Genomic DNA, 20,800 nt, shown 5'->3' with positions numbered 1-20,800 from the left:
TTTAGTATATGATATTATATATTGGATTAGATATCGTCATACTTACATCCTTACGTTACAATGATATGTTCTGATATACGTCACAGATCTGGTCCACTTGGAGGCCGATCAGAAGAAGACGTTGGTGCTCGTCGCTCACGCTGAGGACTTGGTGGATTAACGAGTTGTTACGTTGTGGGTTAACCCTCTGCTGAGGCGAATCGGGATGAATGTCGTGTATCGTCAAAGAGCAGGTTTCACTCGCTCATCAGGTGCCGTTGTGTGTGCAGGCGGCGTGCTGCCCCCTGGTGGACGGGCTGTACCTGCAGGACGCCGACAGCCAGCTGCAGCTGCTGTGCGCGCGCTCCCAGCACCGCACCGACATCCTGGCGTGGATCTGCAGCAGGTAGGCGACCTGTAAGAGAGCACACACCCAGCCCTGGGCCACCTGTGACGCAGCACCCTCCACCTGCCCCTCACAGCATCGACCCACACTTTGCCACCTCCAAGGCGACGGGGGGGAGATCCAGTGGCCCGGATGTGTTGACTCGAGGTAACGCGGCGTCAGCGCAGCTTCATGTGTATTGATGGACACGCCCACTCACGCCGCTCTGCTCTCTTCTGCTCTGGTCTCCTCTGGTCTCTTCTGGTCTCTTCTGCTCTGGTCTCTCCTGCTCTGGTCTCCTCTGGTCTCCTCTGGTCTCCTCTGCTCTGGTCTCTCCTGCTCTGGTCTCTTCTGCTCTCTGCTCTGGTCTGCTCTGGTCTCCTCTGGTCTCCTCTGCTCTGCTCTCCTCTGCTCTGCTCTCCTCTGCTCTGGTCTCCTCTGCTCTGGTCTCCTCTGCTCTGGTCCAAACAGAAATGGCGGTGCTTGGACAGGAGCTGATGCTGTGCAGAGCAGACGACCTGGACCTGATCCGGGTGAGAGGACGCAGCAAGCTGGAGTTCATGGAACAGAAGTCATGGAATGTCTTGTGTTGAATGACCCTAACCCAGGGTTAACCAAGCCAGGGTTAACTCACCCCTAACCCAGGGTTAACCAAGCCAGGGTTAACCAAGCCAGGGTTAACTAACCCCTAACCCAGGGTTAACCAAGCCAGGGTTAACTCACCCCTAACCCAGGGTTAACCAAGCCAGGGTTAACCAAGCCAGGGTTAACTCACCCCTAACCCAGGGTTAACCAAGCCAGGGTTAACCAAGCCAGGGTTAACTAACCCCTAACCCAGGGTTAACCAAGCCAGGGTTAACTCACCCCTAACCCAGGGTTAACCAAGCCAGGGTTAACCAAGCCAGGGTTAACTAACCCCTAACCCAGGGTTAACCAAGCCAGGGTTAACTAACCCCTAACCCAGGGTTAACCAAGCCAGGGTTAACTCACCCCTAACCTAGGGTTAACCAAGCCAGGGTTAACTCACCCTAACCCAGGGTGAACAGAACCCTCCTTTAGTTCTGCATCATGAGTCCAGCTCTCTTCCAGGGGGGAGCGAGTCCCCGCCGGCAGCTCGGCTTCCTGCTGCAGCTTCTGGCTTCAGTGCCTGGCGGACAGACGTCTGCTGGGAAGATCCTGGACCAGCAGAAGATCCTGGACCAGGAGAAGATCCTAAATGAGCTCTTTGCTGAGAAGAACCTGGCGCTGCTCAGCCAGATGCTCGGGCCCTCCCTGGAGCCGTGGCCTGCAGACGTCCAGTATGAAGCTCTGTGTCTGTCTGTCTGTTTGTCTGTCCACCTGTCTGCTGTCTGTCTGTCTACCTGTCTGTCTGTCTGTCTGTCTGTCTACCTGTCTGCTGTCTGTCTGTCCACCTGTCTGTTGTCTGTCTGTCCACCTGTCTGTCTGTCCACCTGTCTGCTGTCTGTCTACCTGTCTGCTGTCTGTCTGTCTACCTACCTGTCTGCTATCTGTCTGTCCACCTGTCTGCTGTCTGTCTGCTGTCTGTCCACCTGTCTGCTGTCTGTCTGTGTCTGTCCAACTGTCTGCTGTCTACCTGTCTGCTGTCTGTCTGTCCACCTGTCTGTCTGTCCACCTGTCTGCTTGTCTGTCTGCTGTCTGTCTACCTGTCTGTCTGTCCACCTGTCTGCTGTCTGTCTGTCTACCTGTCCACCTGTCTGCTGTCCACCTGTCTGCTGTCTGTCTGTCCACCTGTCTGCTTGTCTGTCTGCTGTCTGTCTACCTGTCTGTCTGTCCACCTGTCTGCTGTCTGTCTGTCTACCTGTCCACCTGTCTGCTATCTGTCTGTCTACCTGTCTGTATGTCCACCTGTCTGCTGTCTACCTGTCTGTCTGTCCACCTGTCTGTCTCCAGATGAACGGATGCTGAGCCTCATCTAACAATAAATCCTCAACCTGCTTCAGCGAGCTGGTGCCAACCAACTAATATCATGACATCAGTGAGCCAATCGGCAGCGGGGGGGGCAGTGTAGTGGTTCCTGTGGATCACGAAGTCTCTGTGGCTCCTCCTCCACTCAGGGCTCCACGTCAGGGCAGGAAGTCGTCCCTGAAGCCGCGGAGAGAGGAGGCTGCGGGCGCCGGCGCCCTCCAGCTGGCGGGGGCGGAGCTGCAGCAGCTGCAGTCCCAGGTACGCCTCCAGTTCTGTGTTGTCGTGGTGATGATGATGATGATGATGATGATGATGATGTCGTGGTGATGATGATGATGCCATGATGATGTCGTGGTGATGATGGTGGTGGTGATGATGATGATGTCATGGTGGTGATGATGATGATGATGATGATGGTGGTGGTGATGATGATGATGTCATGGTGGTGGTGGTGATGATGATGAAGTCATGATGATGATGTTGTCATGGTGATGTCGTGGTCATGATGATGATGATGATGTTGTGGTGAGGATGATGATGATGTCGTGGTGATGATGTCGTGATGATGATGATGTCGTGGTGGTGATGATGATGATGTCGTGGTGATGTCATGATGATGATGTCGTGATGATGATGTGATGATGACGATGTCGTGGTCATGATGTCATGATGTGGTGGTGATGATGATGATGATGTCATGGTGGTGGTGATGATGATGATGATGTTGTCATGGTGATGTCGTGGTCATGATGATGATGAAGTCATGATGATGGTGATGTTGTGGTGAGGATGATGTCATGGTGCAGGGTTTTTCCTGGGTCAAAATGGGTCTTCGGTGCTCCCAACATTTTTTTGGCACCATCTGTTCATGCACGTCGGGCTGTTGAGTGAGTGATCAGCAGCTGGCCGCTCTGTCAAGTCGCGCACCTCACAGTTGCGTATTGATCGGACAAGAAGACACGCTTATCAACTCCAGTGTTTCCCCTACCAATAGAACAGGGTCAAATCTGACCACCCGTCACCCTGTAATTTTCGTCTATAATAAGGAGTTGACCTAAGAGACTTATAGAGCAGCCTGATAATAAGGAGTTGACTTAAGAGACTTATAGAGCAGCCTGATAATAAGGAGTTGACCTAAGAGACTTATAGAGCAGCCTGATAATAAGGAGTTGACTTAAGAGACTTATAGAGCAGCCTGATAAGAAGGAGTTGACTTAAGAGACTTATAGAGCAGCCTGATAATAAGGAGTTGACCTAAGAGACTTATAGGGCAGCCTGATAATAAGGAGTTGACCTAAGAGACTTATAGAGCAGCCTGATAATAAGGAGTTGACCTAAGAGACTTATAGGGCAGCCTGATAATAAGGAGTTGACCTAAGAGACTTATAGAGCAGCCTGATAAGAAGGAGTTGACTTAAGAGACTTATAGAGCAGCCTCATAATAAGGAGTTGACTTAAGAGACTTATAGAGCAGCCTGATAATAAGGAGTTGACCTAAGAGACTTATAGAGCAGCCTGATAATAAGGAGTTGACTTAAGAGACTTATAGAGCAGCCTCATAATAAGGAGTTGACTTAAGAGACTTATAGAGCAGCCTGATAATAAGGAGTTGACCTAAGAGACTTATAGAGCAGCCTGATAATAAGGAGTTGACTTAAGAGACTAATAGAGCAGCCTGATAATAAGGAGTTGACTTAAGAGACTTATAGAGCAGCCTGATAATAAGGAGTTGACTTAAGAGACTAATAGAGCAGCCTGATAATAAGGAGTTGACTTAAGAGACTTATAGATCAGCCTGATAATAAGGAGTTGACCTAAGAGACTTATAGAGCAGCCTGATAATAAGGAGTTGACCTAAGACTTATAGAGCAGCCTGATAATAAGGAGTTGACTTAAGAGACTTATAGAGCAGCCTGATAATAAGGAGTTGCAGTAATCCAGTCTTGAAGTAACGAATGCGTGAACCAATTGTTCTGCATCTTTTTGAGACGTGCCTGATTGTTTAAACGTAGATGAAAGAATGCAGTCCTTGAGATGTTCTTCACGTGGATTAATGGACCCGATCAAAGAGAACAGAGGTTCTTTACATGGTGTTGGATGCTAGAGCAATGCCTCTACAGAAACCACATCACCAGATCATTGATCTCTCAGGTGTTCAGAGTAAAATTACTTCAGTTTTGTCTGAGTTTAACATCAAGAAGTTGCAGGTCATCCATGTTTTTATGTCTTTAAGACATGCTTGAATTTTACCGAGTTGGTTGCTCTCCTCTGGTCTTATCCATAGATATAGTTGAGTATCATCTGCATAGCAATGAAAGTTTATGGAGTGTTTCCTGATAATATTGCCCAGAGGAAGCATGTATAAGGTAAATAAAATTGGTCCAAGCACAGAACCTTGTGGAACTCCGTGATTAACGTTGGTGGTTATCGAGGCGTCATCGTTTACAAATACAAATTGTGATCGATCTGATAAATAGGATTTAAACCAACTTAGTGCCGTGCCTGAAATGCCAATCGACTGCTCCAGTCTCTGTAATAGGATGTCATGGTCAATGGTGTCGAATGCAGCACTAAGGTCTAACAAGACCAGGACAGAGATGAGTCCTCTATCAGCACTAAGGTCTAACTAGACCAGGACAGAGAGGAGTCCTCTATCAGCACTAAGGTCTAACAAGACCAGGACAGAGAGGAGTCCTCTATCAGGACTAAGGTCTAACTAGACCAGTACAGAGAGGAGTCCTCTATCAGCACTAAGGTCTAACTAGACCAGGACAGAGAGGAGTCCTCTATCAGCACTAAGGTCTAACTAGACCAGTACAGAGAGGAGTCCTCTATCAGCACTAAGGTCTAACTAGACCAGGACAGAGAGGAGTCCTCTATCAGCACTAAGGTCTAACAAGACCAGTACAGAGATGAGTCCTCTATCAGCACTAAGGTCTAACAAGACCAGGACAGAGAGGAGTCCTCTATCAGGACTAAGGTCTAACTAGACCAGTACAGAGAGGAGTCCTCTATCAGCACTAAGGTCTAACTAGACCAGGACAGAGAGGAGTCCTCTATCAGCACTAAGGTCTAACTAGACCAGTACAGAGAGGAGTCCTCTATCAGCACTAAGGTCTAACAAGACCAGTACAGAGAGGAGACCTCTATCAGGACTAAGGTCTAACTAGACCAGTACAGAGAGGAGTCCTCTATCAGCAATCAGGTCTAACTAGACCAGTATAGAGAGGAGTCCTCTATCAGCACTAAGGTCTAACTAGACCAGTACAGAGAGGAGTCCTGACCCTGTCATGTCTCGGTGGTGTTTTCTAAATCCTGACTGAAACTCCTCAAATAAACTCTTATGATGTAGAAAGTCACACAACTGATTTGCGACCACTTCCTCCAGGATCTTGGAGAGGAAAGGGAGGTTAGAGATCGGTCTGTAGTTAGCCAACACCTCTGGATCCAGAGCGGCTTCTTCAGGAGAGGTTTAATAACAGCCACTTTGAAGGAGTGTGGTACGTGGCCTGTTAGCAGAGACACATTGATCATATCTAATAGAGAGCCGCCAATTAAAGGCAAAACGTCTTTAAGCAGCCTCGTCGGGATGGGGTCCAAGAGACAGGTAGACGGGGTCCAAGAGACAGGTAGACGGGGTCCTAGAGACAGGTAGACGGGGTCCTAGAGACAGGTAGACGGGGTCTAGAGACAGGTAGATGGGGTCCTAGAGACAGGTAGACGGGGTCTAGAGACAGGTAGACGGGGTCCTAGAGACAGGTAGACGGGGTCCTAGAGACAGGTAGACGGGGTCTAGAGACAGGTAGACGGGGTCCTAGAGACAGGTAGATGGGGTCTAGAGACAGGTAGACGGGGTCTAGAGACAGGTAGACGGGGTCCTAGAGACAGGTAGACGGGGTCTAGAGACAGGTAGACGGGGTCCTAGAGACAGGTAGACGGGGTCTAGAGACAGGTAGACGGGTCCTAGAGACAGGTAGACGGGTCCTAGAGACAGGTAGACGGGGTCTAGAGACAGGTAGACGGGGTCCTAGAGACAGGTAGACGGGGTCCTAGAGACGGGTAGACGGGGTCTAGAGACAGGTAGACGGGGTCTAGAGACAGGTAGACGGGGTCCTAGAGACAGGTAGACGGGGTCTAGAGACAGGTAGACGGGTCCTAGAGACAGGTAGACGGGTCCTAGAGACAGGTAGACGGGGTCTAGAGACAGGTAGACGGGGTCCTAGAGACAGGTAGACGGGGTCCTAGAGACGGGTAGACGGGGTCCTAGAGACGGGTAGACGGGGTCTAGAGACAGGTAGACGTGTTCGAAGTAGAAACCGTTGAAGATAATTGGTCACGGTTGATGGAGAAATGCCATCTAAATATCCACCAGGGCATACAGCTTTTTCCAAGGCCATTCCACTTGAGGACAGATCACTGGTTAAGGGCAAGAGATTATTAATCTTGTCCCTAATAGTTCAAATCTTTTGATTAAAGAAGTTGATCAAGTCATTACCACTGAGGTCTATAGGAATACTGGGCTCCACAGAGCTGTGACTCTCTGTCAGCTACAGAGCTAAAGAGAAACCTGGGGTTGTTCTTCTTCTGGTCCTGATGAGTCATCGGCTGCTCTGGCTCTACGGAGGGCCTTCTGATAAGTGTGAAGACTATCTCGCCAAACTAAGCGGGATTCTTCGAGATTAGTTGAACGCCATATGCGTTCAAGCTTTCGTGACGTTTGCTTTAGTTTGCGGGTCTGAGGGTTATACCAGGGAGCAAACCTCCTCTTCCTCACTCTCTTCTTCTTCAGAGGGGCTATCGAGTCCAGTGTCATTCTCAGAGAGCCTGTGGCACGATCAACAAGATTATCCATCTGGACTAAAGTTAGACCAGGAGTCCTCTGTTATATGGAGACCTGGACTAAAGTTAGACCAGGAGTCCTCTGTTATATTGAGACCTGGACTAAAGTTAGCCCAGGAGTCCTCTGTTATATTGAGACCTGGACTAAAGTTAGACCAGGAGTCCTCTGTTATATTGAGACCTGGACTAAAGGTAGACCAGGAGTCCTCTGTTATATTGAGACCTGGACTAGAGTTAGACCAGGAGTCCTCTGTTATATGGAGACCTGGACTAAAGTTAGACCAGGAGTCCTCTGTTATATTGAGACCTGGACTAAAGGTAGACCAGGAGTCCTCTGTTATATTGAGACCTGGCCTAAAGGTAGACCAGGAGTCCTCTGTTATATTGAGACCTGGACTAAAGTTAGACCAGGAGTCCTCTGTTATATGGAGACCTGGACTAAAGTTAGACCAGGAGTCCTCTGTTATATTGAGACCTGGACTAAAGTTAGACCAGGAGTCCTCTGTTATATTGAGACCTGGACTAAAGGTAGACCAGGAGTCCTCTGTTATATTGAGACCTGGACTAAAGTTAGACCAGGAGTCCTCTGTTATATTGAGACCTGGACTAAAGGTAGACCAGGAGTCCTCTGTTATATTGAGACCTGGACTAAAGTTAGACCAGGAGTCCTCTGTTATATTGAGACCTGGACTAAAGGTAGACCAGGAGTCCTCTGTTATATTGAGACCTGGACTAAAGTTAGACCAGGAGTCCTCTGTTATATTGAGACCTGGACTAAAGGTAGACCAGGAGTCCTCTGTTATATTGAGACCTGGACTAAAGTTAGACCAGGAGTCCTCTGTTATATTGAGACCTGGACTAAAGGTAGACCAGGAGTCCTCTGTTATATTGAGACCTGGGCTAAAGGTAGACCAGGAGTCCTCTGTTATATTGAGACCTGGACTAAAGTTAGACCAGGAGTCCTCTGTTATATTGAGACCTGGACTAAAGGTAGACCAGGAGTCCTCTGTTATATTGAGACCTGGACTAAAGGTAGACCAGGAGTCCTCTGTTATATTGAGACCTGGACTAAAGGTAGACCAGGAGTCCTCTGTTATATTGAGACCTGGACTAAAGTTAGACCAGGAGTCCTCTGTTATATTGAGACCTGGACTAAAGGTAGACCAGGAGTCCTCTGTTATATTGAGACCTGGACTAAAGGTAGACCAGGAGTCCTCTGTTATATTGAGACGTGGTATTGAATCAAATGCAGAAGGAATCTCTTCTTTAAATGTAGCTCCATGTCAGTTAGACATCTGGTGTAGAACCTTTTGACTCACGGAGTACACTCCGGTAGTATAAACTAAAGTGATGAGGTTGTGGTCTGACAGAAGAGGATTCTGTGGGAAGACGTTCAAATGCTCAATGTCAACGCCATAAGTAAGAACAAGATCAAGCGTGTGGCCAAAGCTGTGAGTGGGTTTCTGTACTCTCTGACAGAAGCCAATCGAGTCCAACAAGGAGATGAATGCAGCACTAAGGCAATCATTATCAACATCCACATGGATATTAAAATCTCCAACAATAATAACTTTATCGGTTTTAAGAACCAAACTTGATATAAATTCTGAGAATTCAGATATAAACTCTGAATATGGACCTGGTGGCCGGTACAGAATCACAAATAGAATTGGCTGTAGTGTTTTCCAGGTTGGATGAGAGACTAAGAACAAGGCTTTCAAATGAGGTGTCGTGTAATTTAGGTTTAGGATTAATTAATAGTCAAAGATGGCTGCTACTCCACCTCCTCGAGGAATGTGAGTATTAATATGACTTGGAGGAGTCGATTCATTCAGGCAGACATATTCTTCATGGCTCAGCCAGGTTTCAGTTAGGCAACATAAATCAATGTGATTATCTGATATTAAATCATTTAGTAACACAGCTTTAGATGACAGAGATCGAATATTTAGGAGACCACATGTAATAGTCCTGCTTTGTTGCACTGCTGAAATAATGGTGTTAACTTTTATAAGGTTATTGTGTACGACTCCTCTTCTGCTTTCTTTAGATTAATTTAATTTAAGTTTAAGTGGCCGTGGGACAGACACAGTCTCTATGGAGCTCTGGGAGGGACTGGGTGAGAGGGGGGGAGGCCCCGGGGGAGGGATGTGCTATAGGGCAGGGGTCCCCAACCCCCGGGCCGCGGCCCGGTACCGGTCCGCGGTTTGGTTGGAACCGGGCCGCGGAAAAAAAGTGAATAAATAAAGTTTTTTCTTTTTAATCAGTCGGAAAAATATATTATTTTGAAAAAGGAGCGGATACCCGTGTGTACGTCTGAGCCGCGTTCAGGAGTCTTAAAGTTGTGGTTTATCGCTGCAGGCGAGTCTCACGCGCAGAACCCTCTGCTGGCGGCACAGTGACAAAGAATCTAAAACATATTCAACCTGCTCAATGAATTCTGTCACTTCAGGGAAATGACAACTGGTTTCAAGTTGGCCGATAAAGTCGCTGCTGTGTGGGCGAGTGAACAGCGGAACATTCTACATGTTTCAGACGTTGACCGGGTGGAAGAGGCTTTTCAAAGAGTTTGAGCGGTACTCCAACCACAAAAGACCCGACTGCAAAAGAATAGACCTGCAACCCATTTGTAAACAAACCCACCCGGTGAATCGAGCCGTCCGAGCTAGAAGAACATGTGTTGGAGATGCAAATGACGGTGGCCTTAAGGGACATTTCACACAACAACTCTGCCTGTTCTAATGACAGCGACCAGAACTCTGTGAGGAGCAGCGGACCAAACGTCTGTGTCGCCGTCTCCATTAGCGGCTCGTTGCAGGTCAACTAGCACGGCTCACACTCATTCGGCGTAATGAGGAGTTGTAGTTTTGGCACTTTATGCCCTTCGTATAATTGTATGACGTCATATTTATTACGTCATTTATATTGCCAGTCCGTGCAAATAATTTCTGACACGGAACCGGTCCGTGGCTCAAAAAGGGTGGGGACCGCTGCTCTAGGGGACACTGGGTGAGAGGGGGGGAGGCCCCGGGGGAGGGAGGTGCTATGGGGGACACTGGGTGAGCTCACTCCCCGTTAACAACTCTTCTCGGCTCCGATGCCGGCGCTCGCCTCGCTCAGCGGTGATGCGCACACAGGTGAGCACACCTCAGTGTTAAATTAAGCTCAGGGCACCAACATGGCTAGCGGCACTAGTCCCGCCCCCTGAAGCTGTAAACCTCGGGGAAACACTGAACTCCATTACTATTGGTCCAAACAGAACGAGGGTTCGGCTGGAGCCGACTTGAAACATCCTACGCCTTAGGCGTTCGGGAAAACGGCTTAGGCGAGCGCCCACATTTTCTCTATGCAGGAAAAACCCTGATGGTGATGTCGTGGTCATGATGATGATGATGATGATGATGAAGTCGTGGTGGTGGTGTCATGGTCAGTGATGTCGTGGTCATGATGATGATGAAGTCGTGGTGATGGTGTCATGGTCAGTGATGTCGTGGTCATGATGATGATGATGTCGTGATGGTGGTGTCATGGTCAGTGATGTCGTGGTCATGATGATGATGAAGTCGTGATGGTGGTGTCATGGTCAGTGATGTCGTGGTCATGATGATGATGAAGTCGTGGTGGTGGTGTCATGGTCAGTGATGTCGTGGTCATGATGATGATGATGATGAAGTCGTGGTGATGGTGTCATGGTCATTTTTTATTTAAATGGTTTATTTAATAAGGGACAGTGCACATTGATAAAAACATTGCAGTAAATGTGCCAGAGTTAGCCAAGAGGCTATTTTTCATCTGTAGTCCCAATGTTGCTGATGTTAAGAACAAACCTAAAAACATAAGATTGCAAATACAATCTACAGATAAAGCAAATAAAATAGGGGAGAACAATGTTAAAATGGACAGAATAAAAACATAATGTCAGAGATACAACATAAAAGCTTACAGACTAAATGTGACATACAACTGCAAACAGGTGAACGACAAGAGAAGACACACAGGTGGAGTAAACGACCGACCAGCAAGTCAAGACATACAGAGACCGGACAACAGACAGACAACAACTGACAGACAGACAAAATGAAAGTCCAACCTGGACAGATGGAGGAGGTAGTTACAGTCTAGTGCTGACAGAGCTGGGTAGTAATGAACCATTTCTTTGTTTCTGCTTTAAAAGAGTTGAATGATTGTAGCTCTCTGATAGATCCTGGAATGTAGTTCCAGTGAACTGCTGCTTGTACTGAGAAAGCAGCATGACTAAAAGCACTTTTCCTGAGAGGGACGATACAATCGCCTCTTGCTGCTCCTCTTGTGAGCCGATATCCAGTTCGTGTGGTGACAAATTGTTTGAGAGGAGGAGAGGTCAATCCATGTATGATTTTGTACATCAGACAGACGTGCACATATTTAATCAAGTTATCCCAACTAAGCAAGTTGTATTTTTTAGAATAGGACAGTGATGAGACAGAACTTTTTTATCAAGAGTTTTGAGTGTACGCTTGTATAATGACTGTAATGGTTTGAGCGTAGTGGCACTAGCATGTGACCAGGTTGTTAAACAGTAGGTGATATGGGAAATAACCATTGAATGCATGAATGTTTTAGCTGCCTCTGTTGACATGTAGTTGCGCGAGAATCGGAAATTGGATAGATTGAATTTTACCCGATTACAAACTTTTTTCACCTGTGATTTGAAAGACAGATTTGAATCAAAAAGTACTCCCAGGTACTTGTATTCAGATACAACCTTTAGCCTCTCCCAGATACAAAAACATCCGGTTCTACACTATCAGAGTTTCTTTTGGTAAAAAACATACACACAGTTTTGGATATATTGAGTTGTAAACAACATTGCGTTAACCAAGTAGTCACATTAGCCATGGATGTAGTGAGTTCTTTTGCTACATCTCCCAAATTGCTGCCATGCAGATAAATGACGGTGTCATCGGCATACATTTGAATATTGGAATGAGGACAAACTGATGGCAGATCATTAATATATAAGGAAAATAATAATGGGCCCAGGACAGATCCTTGTGGGACACCTGTGGACAAGCGGAGGGCAGCGGATTGATGTTTTTGAATTTGGACAGACTGTGACCTATTAAGCAAATATGATTCCATCCATTTAAGTGTACCTGAGGAGAAGTTGTAACTGTGCAATTTGGACAAAAGAATACTATGATTTACAGTGTCAAATGCCTTCTTGAGATCAAGATACACAGCTCCAACAACACCCCTTTGTCCAGTAGAAATTTTATTTTTCGGTAAAGAAACAGGTGGCGTCTCAGTGGAATAATTGGCTCTAAAGCCGAATTGCATTGGATGAAGGGCAAAGGGACTGTTTTTCAAATGGCAGATCATTTGCTCAGCTACCAACTTCTCTGCAACTTTTGATATTGTAGGCAGGATACTGATTGGTCTGTAATTAGAGGGAGAAAGGCGATCTCCTTCTTTAAATACTGGAATAACAGCAGCCGACTTCCAAACACTGGGAAACATGTTCTGAGAGATTGAGAGGTTGATGATATTGCTGATGGGATTTATTAGTGTTTTGGTAAGAGTTTTGAGCATAACGGCATCCATACCAAATGTATCTTTAGTTTTGGATGGTTTAAGAAAACTGATTATTCTTGTGACGACTGAGTGAGTGACACTTCTTATGATGAAAGTTGGCTCCAATGTATTTACTGTACAGACAGGTCTAATCTCAGGGGAGAAACATTTAGCAATGGTGGCAACAGAATCAATGAAATAGTGATTGAAAGCTTTTGCTATTTCAACTGGATTATTTGACAGTTTACCATTAATGTTAAGTTCTTGCAGCTTCCTTACTTTGTTGGGATGTCCCATTAGCTTGTGTAACTGATCCCAGACCATTTTAGTTTTACCTCTCGCTTTTTCTATTACAGTCATGAAGAAATCTGCCTTAGCCTTTCTTAATTTCATTACCACTCTGTTCCTTAGCATAGCAAAATGTTGTCTGTCATGGCTCGATTTATTTTTAATTGCAGTTTTTAAGGCAGAATCTCGCTCTTTCATTATTTTTAAGATATCATCATTCATCCAAGGAACAGAGTGTTTGATATGTTTGTGCCTAAATTTGCAACTGAAATCCTTCATAGTGTTCTCCAACTTATCTGAGAATGTTTTACTGTCTTCCTCGATGTCTATTCCCAACAGTAGATCATCCCAATCAATAAGTTGAAGAGTATGATGAAAGATATCTAGATTTCTTTTGGGAATTCTAAAGGATTCATCCTCCTGACCAAAGGCCTAAACCGCTTGCTGGTTAGTTTCCTGGCTACCAGAGTTAGATTGTGGTCAGAAAGTCCAGTTACCATGTTGAGAGTTTTAGAACTCTATCAGGCCTATTACTAAATATTAAATCAATTTGGGTCCTGGAAGAATTGGTTAGTCTTGTGGGCCCACTGACCATCTGTACAAGGTCAAAGTCATCAGTTATCCGCTTAAGATTCTTTCTAGATGATTTTTCCTCCCAGTTTATGTTAAAATCACCCATAATAATGACCTCTTTACTGAAATTACATTCTTTTAAAAGTTTCTCAAATTCTCATAGAAACTGTTTTTGGAAGAGGGAGGTCGATAAATTACAATAAGCGTAAAAGACATTTGTGGTGATAAAATTATATGAAGACCTATACATTCCAAGTCTTTACAGACAGACCACTGGATTTCATTACACTGGATATGATCTCACATAGATCATGACACCACCACCCTTAGATCCTACCCTATCTCTCCTGTAAATGTTGAAACCTGGCACGGTTATTGCTGCTGATGGAGCATTTTATGGAGCCAGGTCTCAGATAGACAAAGAAAGTCTAAATTGGAATCAAGCAAAGATGATGGACTTGATCACTTTTAGATTGAATACTTTATGTTTAGATGCCCACCTAGGAGACCTTTTGGCTTAACTCTAGGATCCCACACTGTTCTTGAATGATTGACAGTTCGGAAGACAGCCCACTTCCTGTTCTTGAGATCGGGATTTAGCAGTTTCTTGTTTATTTTGGTTAATCGCTCCAATTCCACGCTGACTACCTGAGCAGAAGTCATCGTTAGTCGGGCAAGCCGTGGCTCAGCCAGTGCAGTGGCCGCCTGCTTATCGGAGATGTCGAACCGCACGGATCCGCCGTCACGTTAGCCTCCAGGCTCGGCTCCAGCGCTAGTAGTCCCCCCAAGGCATCATGATGATGATGATGAAGTCGTGGTGATGGTGTCATGGTCAGTGATGTCGTGGTCATGATGATGATGAAGTCGTGGTGGTGTCATGGTCAGTGATGTCGTGGTCATGATGATGATGAAGTCGTGGTGATGGTGTCATGGTCAGTGATGTCATGGTCATGATGATGATGAAGTCGTCGTGGTGGTGTCATGGTCAGTGATGTCGTGGTCATGATGATGATGAAGTCGTGGTGGTGGTGTCATGGTCAGTGATGTCATGGTCATGATGATGATGAAGTCGTGGTGGTGGTGTCATGGTCAGTGATGTCATGGTCATGATGATGATGAAGTCGTGGTGGTGGTGTCATGGTCAGTGATGTCATGGTCATGATGATGATGATGATGAAGTCGTGGTGATGGTGTCATGGTCAGTGATGTCGTGGTCATGATGATGATGAAGTCGTGGTGGTGGTGTCATGGTCAGTGATGTCGTGGTCATGATGATGATGAAGTCGTGGTGATGGTGTCATGGTCAGTGATGTCATGGTCATGATGATGATGAAGTCGTGGTGGTGGTGTCATGGTCAGTGATGTCATGGTCATGATGATGATGAAGTCGTGGTGGTGGTGTCATGGTCAGTGATGTCATGGTCATGATGATGATGAAGTCGTGGTGATGGTGTCATGGTCAGTGATGTCATGGTCATGATGATGATGAAGTCGTGGTGGTGTCATGGTCAGTGATGTCATGGTCATGATGATGATGATGAAGTCGTGGTGATGGTGTCATGGTCAGTGATGTCGTGGTCATGATGATGATGAAGTCGTGGTGGTGGTGTCATGGTCAGTGATGTCATGGTCATGATGATGATGAAGTCGTGGTGGTGGTGTCATGGTCAGTGATGTCGTGGTCATGATGATGATGAAGTCGTGGTGGTGGTGTCATGGTCAGTGATGTCATGGTCATGATGATGATGATGAAGTCGTGGTGGTGGTGTCATGGTCAGTGATGTCATGGTCATGATGATGATGATGAAGTCGTGGTGATGGTGTCATGGTCAGTGATGTCATGGTCATGATGATGATGATGAAGTCGTGGTGGTGGTGTCATGGTCAGTGATGTCGTGGTCATGATGATGATGAAGTCGTGGTGGTGGTGTCATGGTCAGTGATGTCGTGGTCATGATGATGATGAAGTCGTGGTGGTGGTGTCATGGTCAGTGATGTCGTGGTCATGATGATGATGATGAAGTCGTGGTGGTGGTGTCATGGTCAGTGATGTCGTGGTCATGATGATGATGATGAAGTCGTGGTGGTGGTGTCATGGTCAGTGATGTCATGGTCATGATGATGATGAAGTCGTGGTGGTGGTGTCATGGTCAGTGATGTCGTGGTCATGATGATGATGATGAAGTCGTGGTGGTGGTGTCATGGTCAGTGATGTCGTGGTCATGATGATGATGAAGTCGTGGTGGTGGTGTCATGGTCAGTGATGTCGTGGTCATGATGATGATGAAGTCGTGGTGGTGGTGTCATGGTCAGTGATGTCGTGGTCATGATGATGATGATGAAGTCGTGGTGGTGTCATGGTCAGTGATGTCGTGGTCATGATGATGATGAAGTCGTGGTGGTGGTGTCATGGTCAGTGATGTCGTGGTCATGATGATGATGAAGTCGTGGTGGTGGTGTCATGGTCAGTGATGATGATGAAGTCGTGGTGGTGTCATGGTCAGTGATGATGATGATGAAGTCGTGGTGGTGGTGTCATGGTCAGTGATGTCGTGGTCATGATGATGATGATGAAGTCGTGGTGGTGGTGTCATGGTCAGTGATGTCGTGGTCATGATGATGATGAAGTCGTGGTGGTGGTGTCATGGTCAGTGATGTCGTGGTCATGATGATGATGAAGTCGTGGTGGTGGTGTCATGGTCAGTGATGTCGTGGTCATGATGATGATGAAGTCGTGGTGGTGGTGTCATGGTCAGTGATGTCGTGGTCATGATGATGATGAAGTCGTGGTGGTGGTGGTGTCATGGTCAGTGATGTCGTGGTCATGATGATGAAGTCGTGGTGGTGGTGTCATGGTCAGTGATGTCGTGGTCATGATGATGATGAAGTCGTGGTGGTGGTATCATGGTCATGATGATGATGAAGTCGTGGTGATGGTGTCATGGTCAGTGATGTCGTGGTCATGATGATGATGATGAAGTCGTGGTGGTGGTGTCATGGTCAGTGATGTCATGGTCATGATGATGATGAAGTCGTGGTGGTGGTGTCATGGTCAGTGATGTCGTGGTCATGATGATGATGAAGTCGTGGTGGTGGTGTCATGGTCAGTGATGTCGTGGTCATGATGATGATGAAGTCGTGGTGGTGGTGTCATGGTCAGTGATGTCATGGTCATGATGATGATGAAGTCGTGGTGGTGGTGTCATGGTCAGTGATGTCGTGGTCATGATGATGATGAAGTCGTGGTGGTGGTGTCATGGTCAGTGATGTCGTGGTCATGATGATGATGAAGTCGTGGTGGTGGTGTCATGGTCAGTGATGTCGTGGTCATGATGATGATGAAGTGGTGGTGGTGTCATGGTCAGTGATGTCGTGGTCATGATGATGATGAAGTCGTGGTGATGGGGTGATGGTCAGTGATGTCGTGGTCATGATGATGATGAAGTCGTGGTGGTGTCATGGTCAGTGATGTCGTGGTCATGATGATGATGAAGTCGTGGTGGTGGTGTCATGGTCAGTGATGTCGTGGTCATGATGATGATGAAGTCGTGGTGGTGGTGTCATGGTCAGTGATGTCGTGGTCATGATGATGATGAAGTCGTGGTGGTGGTGTCATGGTCAGTGATGTCGTGGTCATGATGATGATGAAGTCGTGGTGGTGGTGTCATGGTCAGTGATGTCGTGGTCATGATGATGATGAAGTCGTGGTGGTGGTGTCATGGTCAGTGATGTCGTGGTCATGATGATGATGAAGTCGTGGTGGTGGTGTCATGGTCAGTGATGTCGTGGTCATGATGATGATGAAGTCGTGGTGGTGGTGTCATGGTCAGTGATGTCGTGGTCATGATGATGATGAAGTCGTGGTGGTGGTGTCATGGTCAGTGATGTCGTGGTCATGATGATGATGAAGTCGGTGGTGGTGTCATGGTCAGTGATGTCGTGGTCATGATGATGATGAAGTCGTGGTGGTGGTGTCATGGTCAGTGATGTCGTGGTCATGATGATGATGAAGTCGTGGTGGTGGTGTCATGGTCAGTGATGTCGTGGTCATGATGATGATGAAGTCGTGGTGGTGGTGTCATGGTCAGTGATGTCGTGGTCATGATGATGATGAAGTCGTGGTGGTGGTGTCATGGTCAGTGATGTCGTGGTCATGATGATGATGAAGTCGTGGTGGTGGTGTCATGGTCAGTGATGTCGTGGTCATGATGATGATGAAGTCGTGGTGGTGGTGTCATGGTCAGTGATGTCGTGGTCATGATGATGATGATGAAGTCGTGGTGGTGGTGTCATGGTCAGTGATGTCGTGGTCATGATGATGATGAAGTCGTGGTGGTGGTGTCATGGTCAGTGATGTCGTGGTCATGATGATGATGAAGTCGTGGTGGTGGTGTCATGGTCAGTGATGTCGTGGTCATGATGATGATGAAGTCGTGGTGGTGGTGTCATGGTCAGTGATGTCGTGGTCATGATGATGATGAAGTCGTGGTGGTGGTGTCATGGTCAGTGATGTCGTGGTCATGATGATGATGAAGTCGTGGTGGTGGTGTCATGGTCAGTGATGTCGTGGTCATGATGATGATGAAGTCGTGGTGGTGGTGTCATGGTCAGTGATGTCGTGGTCATGATGATGATGAAGTCGGGGTGGTGGTGTCATGGTCAGTGATGTCGTGGTCATGATGATGATGAAGTCGTGGTGGTGGTGTCATGGTCAGTGATGTCGTGGTCATGATGATGATGAAGTCGTGGTGGTGGTGTCATGGTCAGTGATGTCGTGGTCATGATGATGATGAAGTCGTGGTGGTGGTGTCATGGTCAGTGATGTCGTGGTCATGATGATGATGAAGTCGTGGTGGTGGTGTCATGGTCATGATGATGATGATGATGAAGTCGTGGTGGTGGTGTCATGGTCAGTGATGTCGTGGTCATGATGATGATGAAGTCGTGGTGGTGGTGTCATGGTCAGTGATGTCGTGGTCATGATGATGATGATGAAGTCGTGGTGGTGGTGTCATGGTCAGTGATGTCGTGGTCATGATGATGATGAAGTCGTGGTGGTGGTGTCATGGTCAGTGATGTCGTGGTCATGATGATGATGAAGTCGTGGTGGTGGTGTCATGGTCAGTGATGTCGTGGTCATGATGATGATGAAGTCGTGGTGGTGTCATGGTCAGTGATGTCGTGGTCATGATGATGATGAAGTCGTGGTGGTGGTGTCATGGTCAGTGATGTCGTGGTCATGATGATGATGAAGTCGTGGTGGTGGTGTCATGGTCAGTGATGTCGTGGTCATGATGATGATGAAGTCGTGGTGGTGGTGTCATGGTCAGTGATGTCGTGGTCATGATGATGATGAAGTCGTGGTGGTGGTGTCATGGTCAGTGATGTCGTGGTCATGATGATGATGAAGTCGTGGTGTGGTGGTGTCATGGTCAGTGATGTCGTGGTCATGATGATGATGAAGTCGTGGTGGTGGTGTCATGGTCAGTGATGTCGTGGTCATGATGATGATGAAGTCGTGGTGGTGGTGTCATGGTCAGTGATGTCGTGGTCATGATGATGATGAAGTCGTGGTGGTGGTGTCATGGTCAGTGATGATGGTGGTCATGGTCAGTGATGTCGTGGTCATGATGATGATGAAGTCGTGGTGGTGGTGTCATGGTCAGTGATGTCATGGTCATGATGATGATGAAGTCGGGTGGTGGTGTCATGGTCAGTGATGTCGTGGTCATGATGATGATGAAGTCGGTGGTGGTGTCATGGTCAGTGATGTCGTGGTCATGATGATGATGAAGTCGGGTGGTGGTGTCATGGTCAGTGATGTCGTGGTCATGATGATGATGAAGTCGTGGTGGTGGTGTCATGGTCAGTGATGTCATGGTCATGATGATGATGAAGTCGTGGTGGTGGTGTCATGGTCAGTGATGTCGTGGTCATGATGATGATGAAGTCGTGGTGGTGGTGTCATGGTCAGTGATGTCATGGTCATGATGATGATGAAGTCGTGGTGGTGTCATGGTCAGTGATGTCGTGGTCATGATGATGATGAAGTCGTGGTGGTGGTGTCATGGTCAGTGATGTCATGGTCATGATGATGATGAAGTCGTGGTGGTGGTGTCATGGTCAGTGATGTCGTGGTCATGATGATGATGAAGTCGTGGTGGTGGTGTCATGGTCAGTGATGTCGTGGTCATGATGATGATGATGAAGTCGTGGTGGTGGTGTCATGGTCAGTGATGTCGTGGTCATGATGATGATGAAGTCGTGGTGGTGGTGTCATGGTCAGTGATGTCATGGTCATGATGATGATGAAGTCGTGGTGGTGGTGTCATGGTCAGTGATGTCGTGGTCATGATGATGATGAAGTCGTGGTGGTGGTGTCATGGTCAGTGATGTCGTGGTCATGATGATGATGAAGTCGTGGTGGTGGTGTCATGGTCAGTGATGTCGTGGTCATGATGATGATGAAGTCGTGGTGGTGTCATGGTCAGTGATGTCGTGGTCATGATGATGATGAAGTCGTGGTGGTGGTGTCATGGTCAGTGATGTCGTGGTCATGATGATGATGAAGTCGTGGTGGTGGTGTCATGGTCAGTGATGTCATGGTCATGATGATGATGAAGTCGTGGTGGTGGTGTCATGGTCAGTGATGTCGTGGTCATGATGATGATGAAGTCGTGGTGGTGGTGTCATGGTCAGTGATGTCGTGGTCATGATGATGATGAAGTCGTGGTGGTGGTGTCATGGTCAGTGATGTCGTGGTCATGATGATGATGAAGTCGTGGTGGTGGTGTCATGGTCAGTGATGTCGTGGTCATGATGATGATGAAGTCGTGGTGGTGGTGTCATGGTCAGTGATGTCGTGGTCATGATGATGATGAAGTCGTGGTGGTGGTGTCATGGTCAGTGATGTCGTGGTCATGATGATGATGAAGTCGTGGTGGTGGTGTCATGGTCAGTGATGTCGTGGTCATGATGATGATGAAGTCGTGGTGGTGGTGTCATGGTCAGTGATGTCGTGGTCATGATGATGATGAAGTCGTGGTGGTGGTGTCATGGTCAGTGATGTCGTGGTCATGATGATGATGAAGTCGTGGTGGTGGTGTCATGGTCAGTGATGTCGTGGTCATGATGATGATGAAGTCGTGGTGGTGGTGTCATGGTCAGTGATGTCGTGGTCATGATGATGATGAAGTCGTGGTGGTGGTGTCATGGTCATGATGATGATGAAGTCGTGGTGATGGTGTCATGGTCAGT

At 47.2% G+C, this 20,800-nt stretch overlaps 2 protein-coding genes across 5 annotated transcripts in view; one reads left to right on the top strand and one right to left on the bottom strand.

The window, feature by feature from the left end:
* The window catches only part of LOC130199299 (plasma membrane calcium-transporting ATPase 3-like), a 218,478-nt gene that overhangs the window by 87,888 nt on the left and 109,790 nt on the right, over positions 1-20,800 (bottom strand). The window lies entirely within an intron of this gene.
* haus7 (HAUS augmin-like complex, subunit 7) overlaps positions 1-20,800 on the top strand; it is a 41,468-nt gene that overhangs the window by 170 nt on the left and 20,498 nt on the right. For 2 of the 3 annotated variants that reach the window (XM_056422671.1, XM_056422669.1), the window contains exons 1-5: positions 184-385; positions 462-532; positions 836-897; positions 1,454-1,662; positions 2,440-2,548. In XM_056422671.1, coding sequence (XP_056278646.1) covers positions 210-385; positions 462-532; positions 836-897; positions 1,454-1,662; positions 2,440-2,548 — 627 coding nt within the window. In that variant the 5' untranslated portion in view covers positions 184-209. Of the gene's footprint in view, positions 1-183; positions 386-461; positions 533-835; positions 898-1,453; positions 1,663-2,439; positions 2,549-20,800 lie in introns of those variants that run through there. The other variant, XM_056422670.1, reaches the window with a different exon arrangement.

The sequence above is a fragment of the Pseudoliparis swirei genome, chromosome 9 (assembly GCF_029220125.1).
Source record: "Pseudoliparis swirei isolate HS2019 ecotype Mariana Trench chromosome 9, NWPU_hadal_v1, whole genome shotgun sequence".
NCBI classification, from domain to species: Eukaryota; Metazoa; Chordata; class Actinopteri; order Perciformes; family Liparidae; genus Pseudoliparis; species Pseudoliparis swirei.
This window is presented reverse-complemented; position numbering and strand designations above follow the sequence as displayed.